Source organism: Procambarus clarkii, chromosome 18 (assembly GCF_040958095.1).
Source record: "Procambarus clarkii isolate CNS0578487 chromosome 18, FALCON_Pclarkii_2.0, whole genome shotgun sequence".
NCBI classification, from domain to species: Eukaryota; Metazoa; Arthropoda; class Malacostraca; order Decapoda; family Cambaridae; genus Procambarus; species Procambarus clarkii.
The window spans coordinates 22,340,627-22,356,222 of NC_091167.1; the positions used below are offsets into that span (position 1 = coordinate 22,340,627).

The 15,596-nt window shown below is 47.4% G+C and overlaps 1 protein-coding gene across 2 annotated transcripts in view; it reads right to left on the reverse strand.

Annotated features, from left to right (window-relative positions):
- Positions 1–1,512: 1,512 nt before the first annotated feature.
- Positions 1,513–15,596, reverse strand: part of LOC138365820 (uncharacterized) — a 29,546-nt gene continuing 15,462 nt past the window's right edge. For both annotated transcript variants that reach the window (XM_069326326.1, XM_069326327.1), the window contains 3 exons: positions 3,592–3,777; positions 3,210–3,361; positions 1,513–2,555 (listed from right to left, as the gene is read on the reverse strand). In XM_069326326.1, coding sequence (XP_069182427.1) covers positions 2,523–2,555; positions 3,210–3,361; positions 3,592–3,777 — 371 coding nt within the window. In that variant the 3' untranslated portion in view covers positions 1,513–2,522. The remainder of the gene's footprint in view (positions 2,556–3,209; positions 3,362–3,591; positions 3,778–15,596) is intronic.

A 15,596-nucleotide genomic window follows, 5' to 3' on the forward strand; every position in this document is an offset into this window, starting at 1 on the left:
GAGTTTGGACTTTTGTTATTTTTGTAATTTGCGAGTTTGGACTTTTGTTACTTTGTAATTTGCGAGTTTGGACTTTTGTTACTTTGTAATTTGCGAGTTTGGACTTTTGTTATTTTTGTAATTTGCGAGTTTGGACTTTTGTTATTTTGTAATTTGCGAGTTTGTACTTTTGTTATTTTGTAATTTTACGAGTTTGTACCTTTGTTATTTTTGTAATTTGCGAGTTTGGACTTTTGTTATTTTGTAATTTGCGAGTTTGGACTTTTGTTATTTTTGTAATTTTGTGTTCTACTTGCTTCGTTCTTGTTTGTTTTCTGTTTTGCTTATATTGTACTTATCCGCACGCTCGCATGTCAAAATAAAAATAAAAGTTGGTAGAAAGCTAAAATGAGATCAACTAATTTGTCTTAACTGATCATTCCGAATGCCTTGCTGCAACCCGTCCTCGACTCAAGTCCATTCCATCCAGCGGTCGACCCCACAGACGCATTCATATATTTTAACATGCTGTTCATTCAAAACGGGAATTTTTTCAAGTATAAATTAATATTATAATATATTAGCATATTGTGTATAAATAGGCATAGGATAGGTTAGGTGTTTAGGTTCTGTTGGCGATTATTTGTATTTGTAGTACGTGGGTGAAGCATTTACAGCGTTGTGGTTCGAACAAAATTCGTCAGTGAAGCACTTGTTCCGGATATGTTCGAACGTCAGCAGTTGTGAGTCGTGTGTAAACCGCTTTTCATTCATAAACAGGGGGTTTGGCGGGTGCATGGAATCACTTTTGCATCTTTGTTTGGAGGACGGGCTGCATACAGCGTTGTGATTCGAACACAAGTCGCCAGTGAAGCACTTGTTCTGGAAGTTTTCGAACGTCATCAGTTGTGAGTCGTGTGTACATCGTTTTTCATTCATAAACACCTGGCGAGGGGGGGGGGGGAGGGTTGGTGCAGGTGCATGGAATCACTTTTGGGTCTTTGTTTGAAGGGCGGCCTGGCACACGACTCACAACTGATGACGTTCGAACACTTTCGGAACAAGTGCTTCACTGACGAGTTTTGTTCGAACCACAACGCTGTAAACAGCCCGTCCTCCAAACAAAGTCCAAAAGTGATTCCATGCACCCGCCAAACCCCCTGTTTATGAATGAAAAGCGGTTTACACACGACTCACAACTGCTGACGTTCGAACATATCCGGAACAAGTGCTTCACTGACGACTTTTGTTCGAACCACAACGCTGTAAATGCTTCACCCACGTACTACAAATACAAATAATCGCCAACAGAACCTAAACACCTAACCTATGCCTATATATGCACAATATGCTAATATATTATAATATTAATCTATATTTGAGAAAATTATTGGTTTGAATGTATACCATTTAACAATTTGTGTATGCGTCTATGGGGTCGAGCGCTGGATGGAATGGACTTGAGTGAAGGACGGGTTGCTCAATGACTCGCACTCCTACTTCAGTCATGGGGATGGAACATAAACAAAGGAATATTTGCCAAAAGATTTATTAAGCAGAAAAGTTAAGTTTTGCGCGCTGGTCGCCTAATGTCCGCAGCGCGGTGAAGATAACCTAAATGACTAATATGAAGCTGAAGGAAAGACCGCAGAGCACACAGCACCACCCAGGTGTCCGCTGCTGTTGTTGAGGTGAGGGGCTGCTGTTGTTAAGGTGAGGGGCTGCTGTTGTTGAGGTGAGGGGCTGCAGTTGTTAAGGTGAGGGGCTGCTGTTGTTGAGGTGAGGGGCTGCTGTTGTTAAGGTGAGGGGCTGCTGTTGTTGAGGTGAGGGGCTGCTGTTGTTAAGGTGAGGGGCTGCTGTTGTTGCTGTGGTGGTTGACGCAACGGACGCGTTCTCTTGCTTCAGGCCAGGCGGTGACCGTTGTTGCTGTGGTGGTTGACGCAACGGACGCGTTCTCTTGCTTTAGGCCAGGCGGTGACCGTTGTTGCTGTGGTGGTTGACGCAACGGACGCGTTCCCTTGCTTCAGGCCAGGCGGTGACCGTTGTTGCTGTGGTGGTTGACGCAACGGACGCGTTCTCTTGCTTCAGGCCAGGCGGTGACCGTTGTTGCTGTGGTGGTTGACGCAACGGACGCGTTCCCTTGCTTCAGGCCAGACTGTGACCGTTGTTGCTGTGGTGGTTGACGCAACGGACGCGTTCTCTTGCTTCAGGCCAGGCGGTGACCGTTGTTGCTGTGGTGGTTGACGCAACGGACGCGTTCTCTTGCTTCAGGCCAGACTGTGACCGTTGCTACTGCCTCACACTCTGCCTCATCATTCTAAGGTTAAGTTAACCTTAGTTACAGAACAAGACACGTGGACACCTAGGTTATGAAAGTGCAGTGTAGTAACACTGTTAGCAGTGGGTGTGCTAGCGTGGGTGTGCTAGCGTGAGTGTGCTAGCGTGGGTGAGTGCAACTAAGTTCTCGGGTAAGTTTTCCAGTAGATTTATAACAAAGTTTGTATTGAGAGGTCTCCGTGACTCGTGACGTTCAGCGAGGGTTCCTATTGGTTGACGCACCAGCTGAACTTCTCAAGCTGTTGGGGAAAGGGAAAAGGATTAACGTTAGTTATATATTGTGGTCAAATATAGAGAGTCGTGTGGCACAGCGCAGCCTGATGACACCAGGAAGTATAGAGTCGTGTGGCACAGCGCAGCCTGATGACACCAGGAAGTATAGAGAGTCGTGTGGCACAGCGCAGCCTGATGACACCAGGAAGTATAGAGTCGTGTGGCACAGCGCAGCCTGATGACACCAGGAAGGTCCAGAGTCCAGTTGGACAGAAGGGTTTGGACTATTTCCTTTCACTAGATGTCTGGGGCCTATTCACCTAGTGGTAAATAGGTAGCCTGTAGAGGCTCCCTATTTACCGCTACTAATGCAACTTTACCTAAGCCACCTGTGGAGTACTGCGTCCTGAGAAAGGTCAGGAGCAGTTGACTTAGAGAACCTTCCATAATGCTAGCAGGCTTCCTGTCCCCGACCGTGGAGACATAATAAGGTGTTACGTTTAATCGAGTAGTTTAATTTGAAGAAGGATTAGTTGTTGGGTACAGCCCGTTCAAGTTCAAGTTCAAGTATGTTTATTGAGATAAGCAATAAATACATCTCAAAGGGATAGAGTAGCTTAGGCTATTTCTACCCCCCCGGTACAGCCCGTGGCGGGGTGACCACACACCTCACCACTCACCATCTGGTTCTCCGTCAGGAGGCAGCGAACCATGGGCACCAACTGGTCTTGAAGGAAATTGGTTTTCTTGAGGAATGTCTCCAGTTCTTCGTAGTATTCATAAGCCTCCTCGCTGTTCTCCTCGCTCTCACCGCTCTCACTGCTCAGCGAGACTGTCAGGATAACAAACAAATTATTAGTGATAATCTAACATTATGTTATGTTTCCTTACGTAGTTTATACATGAGAGATGCAGGTATTAAGTGAGAGTTTTTCATTAACAATGTTGATAGAAATATGTGATATATTGTGATGAGTCACCAGTGATGCTTTCCAAGGAAGGAAAGAGTGAATCTCGGATACAAAATTTATGCTCAAAAGAAGATGGTGTTAAGTTATTTACTGTCTTCTGGGGATGGAGGGGGAGTGAAGCTGTAGGCCAGCTGCCTGGCGCAGGTGGTGATGTTGGCCAACATCTGTTGCTTCCACACGGAACAGTCTGAGGGCTTCACCGGACTCTGGTCCTTCAGGCACTCGGCCACACGGGCGACGCAGCGGCCCTTGCCTTGCTGCTCACACAGCTCTTGTGCTGGGGGGGGGGGGGGAGACACACCTGGTTACAGGCTCTGCTTTATACACCTGGCAAGCAACTGTCCATCATCGCTACCACTACCAGGACAACCAGCACCACAACCACCACACACACCACCACCACACACCACCACCACCACACACGTATGCACACACAATCAGTACACCAGTTGATTGACAGTTGAGAGGCGGGACCAAAGAGCCAGAGCTCAACCCCCGCAAGCATACCTAGGCGAGTACATACACACACACACGCACACACACGCTTGCAGCTACACCTGGCAGCTACACCTGGCAGCTACACCTGGCAGCTACACCTGGCAGCTACACTTGGCAACTACACTTGGCAGCTACACCTGGCAGCTACACAACAGCTACACTTGGCAGCTACACCTGGCAGCTACACAACAGCTACACTTGGCAGCTACACAACAGCTACACTTGGCAGCTACACAACAGCTACACTTGGCAGCTACACTTGGCAGCTACACAACAGCTACACTTGGCAGCTACACAACAGCTACACTTGGCAGCTACACAACAGCTACACTTGGCAGCTACACAACAGCTACACTTGGCAGCTACACTTGGCAGCTACACTTGGCAGCTACACAACAGCTACACTTGGCAGCTACACAACAGCTACACTTGGCAGCTACACTTGGCAGCTACACAACAGCTACACTTGGCAGCTACACAACAGCTACACTTGGCAGCTACATAACAGCTCCACTTGGCAGCTACACAACAGCTACACTTGGCAGCTACACAACAGCTCCACTTGGCAGCTACACAACAGCTACACTTGGCAGCTACACAATAGCTACACTTGGCAGCTACACAACAGCTACACTTGGCAGCTACATAACAGCTACACTTGGCAGCTACACAACAGCTACACTTGGCAGCTACATAACAGCTACACTTGGCAGCTACACAACAGCTACACTTGGCAGCTACACAACAGCTACACTTGGCAGCTACACAACAGCTACACCTGGCAGCTACATAACAGCTACACTTGGCAGCTACACAACAGCTACACTTGGCAGCTACACAACAGTTACACTTGGCAGCTACATAACAGCTACACTTGGCAGCTACACAACAGCTACACTTGGCAGCTACATAACAGCTACACTTGGCAGCTACACAACAGCTACACTTGGCAGCTACACAACAGCTACACAACAGCTACACCTGGCAGCTACATAACAGCTACACTTGGCAGCTACACAACAGCTACACTTGGCAGCTACACAACAGCTACACTTGGCAGCTACATAACAGCTACACTTGGCAGCTACACTTGGCAGCTACATAACAGCTACACTTGGCAGCTACATAACAGCTACACTTGGCAGCTACATAACAGCTACACTTGGCAGCTACATAACAGCTACACTTGGCAGCTACACAACAGCTACACTTGGCAGCTACACAACAGCTACACTTGGCAGCTACACAACAGCTACACTTGGCAGCTACACAACAGCTACACTTGGCAGCTACACAACAGCTACACTTGGCAGCTACACAACAGCTACACTTGGCAGCTACACAACAGCTACACTTGGCAGCTACACAACAGCTACACTTAGCAGCTACACAACAGCTACACTTGGCAGCTACATAACAGCTACACCTGGCAGCTACATAACAGCTACACAACAGCTACACCTGGCAGCTACACAACAGCTACACTTGGCAGCTACATAACAGCTACACTTGGCAGCTACACAACAGCTACACTTGGCAGCTACACTAACAGCTACACTTGGCAGCTACATAACAGCTACACTTGGCAGCTACACAACAGCTACACTTGGCAGCTACACAACAGCTACACTTGGCAGCTACATAACAGCTACACTTGGCAGCTACATAACAGTTACACTTGGCAGCTACACAAAAGCTACACTTGGCAGCTACATAACAGCTACACTTGGCAGCTACACAACAGCTACACTTGGCAGCTACATAAACAGCTACACTTGGCAGCTACACAACAGTTACACCTTGGCAGCTACACAACAGCTACACTTGGCAGCTACACAACAGTTACACTTGGCAGCTACACAACAGCTACACTTGGCAGCTACATAACAGCTACACAACAGCTACACTTGGCAGCTACACAACAGTTACACAACAGCTACACTTGGCAGCTACATAACAGCTACACAACAGCTACACTTGGCAGCTACTACAGCTACACAACAGCTACACTTGGCAGCTACATAACAGCTTACACTTGGCAGCTACACAAAAGCTACACTTGGCAGCTACATAACAGCTACACTTGGCAGCTACACAACAGCTACACTTGGCAGCTACATAACAGCTACACTAACAGCTACACTTGGCAGCTACACAACAGCTTACACTTGGCAGCTACATAACAGTTACACTTGGCAGCTACACAAAAGCTACACTTGGCAGCTACATAACAGCTACACTTGGCAGCTACACAACAGCTACACTTGGCAGCTACATAACAGCTACACTTGGCAGCTACACAACAGCTACACTTGGCAGCTACACAACAGCTACACTTGGCAGCTACACAACAGCTACACTTGGCAGCTACATAACAGCTACACTTGGCAGCTACATAACAGCTACACTTGGCAGCTACATAACAGCTACACTTGGCAGCTACACAACAGCTACACTTGGCAGCTACATAACAGCTACACTTGGCAGCTACACAACAGCTACACTTGGCAGCTACACAACAGCTACACTTGGCAGCTACACAACAGCTACACTTGGCAGCTACACAACAGCTACACTTGGCAGCTACACAACAGCTACACTTGGCAGCTACATAACAGCTACACTTGGCAGCTACATAACAGCTACACTTGGCAGCTACACAACAGCTACACAACAGCTACACTTGGCAGCTACATAACAGCTACACTTGGCAGCTACATAACAGCTACACTTGGCAGCTACATAACAGCTACACTTGGCAGCTACATAACAGCTACACTTGGCAGCTACACAACAGCTACACTTGGCAGCTACAACAGCTACACTTGGCAGCTACACAACAGCTACACTTGGCAGCTACATAACAGCTACACTTGGCAGCTACATAACAGCTACACTTGGCAGCTACACAACAGCTACACTTGGCAGCTACATAACAGCTACACTTGGCAGCTACACAACAGCTACACTTGCAGCTACATAACAGCTACACTTGGCAGCTACATAACAGTTACACTTGGCAGCTACACTTGGCAGCTACACTTAACAGCTACACAACAGTTACACTTGGCAGCTACATAACAGCTACACTTGGCAGCTACACAACAGTTACACTTGGCAGCTACATAACAGTTACACTTGGCAGCTACACAACAGCTACACTTGGCAGCTACATAACAGCTACACTTGGCAGCTACATAACAGTTACACTTGGCAGCTACACTTGGCAGCTACACAACAGCTACACTTGGAAGCTACATAACAGCTACACAACAGTTACACTTGGCAGCTACACAACAGCTACACTTGGCAGCTACATAACAGTTACACTTGGCAGCTACATAAACAGCTACACTTGGCAGCTACATAACAGTTACACTTGGCAGCTACACAACAGCTACACTTGGCAGCTACACAACAGCTACACAACAACTACACTTGGCAGCTACACAACAGCTACACTACAGCTACACAACAGCTACACTTGGCAGCTACACAACAGCTACACTTGGCAGCTACACACAGCTACAGTACACTTGGCAGCTACATAACAGCTACACTTGGCAGCTACACAACAGCTACACAACAGCTACACTTGGCAGCTACACAACAGCTACACTTGGCAGCTACACAACAGCTACACTTGGCAGCTACATAACAGCTACACTTGGCAGCTACATCAACAGCTACACTAACAGCTACACTTGGCAGCTACACAACAGCTACACAACAGTTACACTTGGCAGCTACACAACAGCTACACTTGGCAGCTACACAACAGCTTACACTTGGCAGCTACATAACAGCTACACTTGGCAGCTACACAACAGCTACACAACAGCTACACTTGGCAGCTACACAACAGTTACACAACAGCTACACTTGGCAGCTACACAACAGCTACACTTGGCAGCTACATAACAGCTACACTTGGCAGCTACACAACAGCTACACAACAGCTACACTTGGCAGCTACACAACAGCTACACAACAGCTACACTTGGCAGCTACACAACAGCTACACAACAGCTACACTTGGCAGCTACACAACAGCTACACTTGGCAGCTACACAACAGCTACACAACAGCTACACTTGGCAGCTACACAACAGCTACACAACAGCTACACAACAGCTACACTTGGCAGCTACACAACAGCTACACAACAGCTACACAACAGCTACACTTGGCAGCTACACAACAGCTACACTTGGCAGCTACACAACAGCTACACAACAGCTACACTTGGCAGCTACACAACAGCTACACTTGGCAGCTACACAACAGCTACACTTGGCAGCTACACAACAGCTACACTTGGCAGCTACACAACAGCTACACAACAGCTACACAACAGCTACACTTGGCAGCTACACAACAGCTACACAACAGCTACACTTGGCAGCTACACAACAGCTACACAACAGCTACACTTGGCAGCTACACAACAGCTACACAACAGCTACACTTGGCAGCTACACAACAGCTACACTTGGCAGCTACACAACAGCTACACTTGGCAGCTACACAACAGCTACACAACAGCTACACTTGGCAGCTACACAACAGCTACACAACAGCTACACAACAGCTACACTTGGCAGCTACACAACAGCTACACAACAGCTACACTTGGCAGCTACACAACAGCTACACTTGGCAGCTACACAACAGCTACACAACAGCTACACTTGGCAGCTACACAACAGCTACACAACAGCTACACAACAGCTACACTTGGCAGCTACACAACAGCTACACAACAGCTACACTTGGCAGCTAACACAACAGCTACACTTGGCAGCTACACAACAGCTACACTTGGCAGCTACACAACAGCTACACTTGGCAGCTACACAACAGCTACACAACAGCTACACTTGGCAGCTACACAACAGCTACACAACAGCTACACTTGGCAGCTACACAACAGCTACACAACAGCTACACTTGGCAGCTACACAACAGCTACACAACAGCTACACTTGGCAGCTACACAACAGCTACACAACAGCTACACTTGGCAGCTACACAACAGCTACACTTGGCAGCTACACAACAGCTACACAAACAGCTACACTTGGCAGCTACACAACAGCTACACTTGGCAGCTACACAACAGCTACACAACAGCTACACTTGGGCAGCTACACAACAGCTACACTTGGCAGCTACACAACAGTTACACAACAGCTACACAACAGCTACACTTGGCAGCTACACAACAGCTACACTTGGCAGCTACACAACAGCTACACAACAGCTACACTTGGCAGCTACACAACAGCTACACTTGGCAGCTACACAACAGCTACACAACAGCTACACTTGGCAGCTACACAACAGCTACACTTGGCAGCTACACAACAGTTACACAACAGCTACACAACAGCTACACAACAGCTACACAACAGCTACACTTGGCAGCTACACAACAGTTACACAACAGCTACACAACAGCTACACAACAGCTACACAACAGCTACACTTGGCAGCTACACAACAGCTACACTTGGCAGCTACACAACAGCTACACAACAGCTACACTTGGCAGCTACACAACAGCTACACTTGGCAGCTACACAACAGCTACACAACAGCTACACAACAGCTACACTTGGCAGCTACACAACAGCTACACAACAGCTACACAACAGCTACACTTGGCAGCTACACAACAGCTACACAACAGCTACACTTGGCAGCTACACAACAGCTACACTTGGCAGCTACATAACAGCTACACTTGGCAGCTACACAACAGCTACACAACAGCTACACAACAGCTACACTTGGCAGCTACACAACAGCTACACAACAGCTACACTTGGCAGCTACACAACAGCTACACTTGGCAGCTACATAACAGCTACACTTGGCAGCTACACAACAGCTACACAACAGCTACACTTGGCAGCTACACAACAGCTACACTTGGCAGCTACACAACAGCTACACAACAGCTACACAACAGCTACACAACAGCTACACTTGGCAGCTACACAACAGCTACACTTGGCAGCTACACAACAGCTACACAACAGCTACACAACAGCTACACAACAGCTACACAACAGCTACACTTGGCAGCTACACAACAGCTACACTTGGCAGCTACACAACAGCTACACAACAGCTACACAACAGCTACACAACAGCTACACAACAGCTACACAACAGCTACACAACAACTACACTTGGCAGCTACACAACAGCTACACTTGGCAGCTACACAACAGCTACACAACAGCTACACAACAGCTACACAACAGCTACACAACAGCTACACAACAGCTACACTTGGCAGCTACACAACAGCTACACAACAGCTACACTTGGCAGCTACACAACAGCTACACAACAGCTACACAACAGCTACACAACAGCTACACAACAGCTACACAACAGCTACACAACAGCTACACAACAGCTACACTTGGCAGCTACACAACAGCCCACCGGGAGGCCTTTATTTATTTATTAATATATTTATGTATTTATTTACTTATATACAAGAAGGTACATTGGGTTTGTGAGAATACATAGCATAGTGTTTACATTCTTGTAAAGCCACTAGTACGCGCAGCGTTTCGGGCAGGTCCTTAATCTAACAGATAATTTTAAGTAGGTAAATTCTAGCAGAATTAGTAAAATGATAACAGATACATTGCAAGAAAAAAATGAGATGAGAGAGATGAGAATACTGTAGTATTGCCATTAACTGTTTAATCTTAGTCCAGGAGGCTCACGGAGACTGTTATGGAGAAGTCACGTCAAAACTGGTAGTAAATAGAGAACATGGCGATGAATAATATCAATATTAGGAGAGGGAGAGCTGGAAAGACAAGTTCACCATAAGAGAGAACCAGACGCCAGTGTGGGACGAGAGAGAACGTCCCGGGAGCGGCTTCGGGCACACTCAAACAAACTGTGGGATGTGACATAGATATTTAGGAGAAAATTTGGCCAGTGTCTAGAAGGGAGAAGAAATAGCAAAAAAGCATGGATGAAAACATCAGAGCATGGATGAAAACAACAGAGCATGGATGGAAACAACAGAGCATGGATGGAAACAACAGAGCATGGATGAAAACAACAGAGCATGGATGGAAACAACAGAGCATGGATGGAAACAACAGAGCATGGATGGAAACAACAGAGCATGGATGAAAACAACAGAGCATGGATGAAAACAACAGAGCATGGATGAAAACAACAGAGCATGGATGAAAACAACAGAGCATGGATGGAAACAACAGAGCATGGATGAAAACAACAGAGCATGGATGGAAACAACAGAGCATGGATGGAAACAACAGAGCATGGATGAAAACAACAGAGCATGGATGGAAACAACAGAGCATGGATGAAAACAACAGAGCATGGATGAAAACAACAGAGCATGGATGGAAACAACAGAGCATGGATGAAAACAACAGAGCATGGATGAAAACAACAGAGCATGGATGGAAACAACAGAGCATGGATGGAAACAACAGAGCATGGATGGAAACAACAGAGCATGGATGGAAACAACAGAGCATGGATGGAAACAACAGAGCATGGATGAAAACAACAGAGCATGGATGAAAACAACAGAGCATGGATGGAAACAACAGAGCATGGATGAAAACAACAGAGCATGGATGAAAACAACAGAGCATGGATGGAAACAACAGAGCATGGATGGAAACAACAGAGCATGGATGGAAACAACAGAGCATGGATGAAAACAACAGACCATGGATGAAAACAACAGAGCATGGATGGAAACAACAGAGCATGGATGGAAACAACAGAGCATGGATGAAAACAACAGAGCATGGATGGAAACAACAGAGCATGGATGAAAACAACAGAGCATGGATGAAAACAACAGAGCATGGATGGAAACAACAGAGCATGGATGAAAACAACAGAGCATGGATGGAAACAACAGAGCATGGATGAAAACAACAGAGCATGGATGAAAACAACAGAGCATGGATGAAAACAACAGAGCATGGATGGAAACAACAGAGCATGGATGAAAACAACAGAGCATGGATGGAAACAACAGAGCATGGATGAAAACAACAGAGCATGGATGAAAACAACAGAGCATGGATGAAAACAACAGAGCATGGATGAAAACAACAGAGCATGGATGAAAACAACAGAGCATGGATGGAAACAACAGAACAAAACTGAGAACATAATCAAGTGTTGAAAACAAAAGAACTAATGCATAGAAATTAGGAGAGCGACGCAGAGGTTGGCTGAGAATGACATATCAATGAAACCCATGAACATAGGCTGGTCCAGTTAAACCTAAATTAAATGTTTTAAGACATATCGCAATTATAAACACCCCTGAGAGAGAACTGTCAACATCAGAGGCCCGAGACTGTTCAACACGCTTCCACTACACATAAGGGACATAACTGGCCGACCCCTCACAGTGTTCAAGAGAGAACTATCAACATCAGAGACCCGAGACTGTTCAACACGCTTCCACTACACATAAGGGACATAACTGGCCGACCCCTCACAGTGTTCAAGAGAGAACTATCAACATCAGAGGCCCGAGACTGTTCAACACGCTTCCACTACACATAAGGGACATAACTGGCCGACCCCTCACAGTGTTCAAGAGAGAACTATCAACATCAGAGACCCGAGACTGTTCAACACGCTTCCACTACACATAAGGGACATAACTGGCCGACCCCTCACAGTGTTCAAGAGAGAACTATCAACATCAGAGGCCCGAGACTGTTCAACACGCTTCCACTACACATAAGGGACATAACTGGCCGACCCCTCACAGTGTTCAAGAGAGAACTATCAACATCAGAGACCCGAGACTGTTCAACACGCTTCCACTACACATAAGGGACATAACTCGCCGACCCCTCACAGTGTTCAAGAGAGAACTATCAACATCAGAGGCCCGAGACTGTTCAACACGCTTCCACTACACATAAGGGACATAACTGGCCGACCCCTCACAGTGTTCAAGAGAGAACTATCAACATCAGAGACCCGAGACTGTTCAACACGCTTCCACTACACATAAGGGACATAACTGGCCGACCCCTCACAGTGTTCAAGAGAGAACTATCAACATCAGAGGCCCGAGACTGTTCAACACGCTTCCACTACACATAAGGGACATAACTGGCCGACCCCTCACAGTGTTCAAGAGAGAACTATCAACATCAGAGGCCCGAGACTGTTCAACACGCTTCCACTACACATAAGGGACATAACTGGCCGACCCCTCACAGTGTTCAAGAGAGAACTGTCAACATCAGAGACCCGAGACTGTTCAACACGCTTCCACTACACATAAGGGACATAACTGGCCGACCCCTCACAGTGTTCAAGAGAGAACTGTCAACATCAGAGACCCGAGACTGTTCAACACGCTTCCACTACACATAAGGGACATAACTGGCCGACCCCTCACAGTGTTCAAGAGAGAACTATCAACATCAGAGGCCCGAGACTGTTCAACACGCTTCCACTACACATAAGGGGCATAACTGGCCGACCCCTCACAGTGTTCAAGAGAGAACTGTCAACATCAGAGGCCCGAGACTGTTCAACACGCTTCCACTACACATAAGGGGCATAACTGGCCGACCCCTCACACTGTTCAAGAGAGAACTATCAACATCAGAGGCCCGAGACTGTTCAACACGCTTCCACTACACATAAGGGACATAACTGGCCGACCCCTCACACTGTTCAAGAGAGAACTATCAACATCAGAGGCCCGAGACTGTTCAACACGCTTCCACTACACATAAGGGGCATAACTGGCCGACCCCTCACACTGTTCAAGAGAGAACTATCAACATCAGAGGCCCGAGACTGTTCAACACGCTTCCACTACACATAAGGGACATAACTGGCCGACCCCTCACAGTGTTCAAGAGAGAACTGTCAACATCAGAGACCCGAGACTGTTCAACACGCTTCCACTACACATAAGGGGCATAACTGGCCGACCCCTCACAGTGTTCAAGAGAGAACTGTCAACATCAGAGACCCGAGACTGTTCAACACGCTTCCACTACACATAAGGGGCATAACTGGCCGACCCCTCACAGTGTTCAAGAGAGAACTATCAACATCAGAGGCCCGAGACTGTTCAACAAGCTTCCACTACACATAAGGGACATAACTGGCCGACCCCTCACAGTGTTCAAGAGAGAACTATCAACATCAGAGGCCCGAGACTGTTCAACAAGCTTCCACTACACATAAGGGACATAACTGGCCGACCCCTCACAGTGTTCAAAAGAGAACTATCAACATCAGAGGCCCGAGACTGTTCAACACGCTTCCACTACACCTAAGGGACATAACTCGCCGACCCCTCACAGTGTTCAAGAGAGAACTATCAACATCAGAGGCCCGAGACTGTTCAACACGCTTCCACTACACATAAGGGACATAACTGGCCGACCCCTTACAGTGTTCAAGAGAGAACTGGATAAGCACCTCCAAACGATACCTGATCAACCAGGCTGTGACTCATACGTCATTCTGCGAGCAGCCGCGTCCAACAGTCTGGTTGATTTGACGACCAACAAGGAGGCCTGGCCAGAGACCGGGTCGCGGGGACCTTGACCCCCGGAATCAACGCAAGGTAATGTCTAGATAAATTTCATGGGGTCTAGTGTGAAATGTAGCTTGTGGGTTCCGTGGAATTTAACACCGGAAGTCCGTTCTCATCAGGACAGTACTCTGAGCAACCCGTCCTCTTAAAAATAACATCGCTCCTGGCTCGTATGCGCGCTATGGCCAAAAGTGGACGTAATTTGAAATGAAATTGGCTCACGAAAGTAACGTACTGTCCCGTTTTCTGTTTGAGTCGTCCGGCTTACTCGGAAAGGTTAGGAGAGGTAACTTTCAATTAACGTTTTTCATAACGTTTTGAAACTTTATGAGAATTTCCTGTCCACCCAGCCTATCAGAGGACCCTTAACTAACTGTTGTTGAAAAAAAATCTCAAATTTATTTTAATTTTTTTCATTTTCAAATTACGTCCACTTTCGGCCATACGAGCAAACGGCCAAAGGCGACGTTATTTTTCAGAGGACAGGTTGATACATCTTGATGGGGGTGGGGAGTGGACCTAGGGAGGGGGTCAAAGGGGAGATGAGGGAGGCAGAAGGAAACGGTTGAGTGGGAGGGACCTGAAGGGAAGGGCGCGGAAGAACTAGGGGAAGGACTGAAGCAGGACCAATGGGATGGGGAGGAAAAGGTCAAGGGGGGAGGGAGGGGAAGAGATGGGAAAAGCTTGAGTGTTGGAGGTTTGATAGGTAGAGTGTGGAGGGGGAGGGAGATGGGGTTAAGGTGGAAGAGCAGTGAGAGGAGGGAGAGGGAAGGAGGTTGGAAGAGACAAGAAAGGAGGGTATATTGAGGAAAATATCAGGAGAGAGGGGAAGAAGAGAGATAACAGAGGTGGGGATTACAGCAGGGCCTGAGGGAAATCCAACATGGGGGGGTAGTGGGGCGGGGGGGGTAGAGGGGCCGGGGGGGGGTAGTGGGGCGGGGGGTAGAGGGGCCGGGGGGGGGAGAGAACTGGAAGGGAGAACAACAACT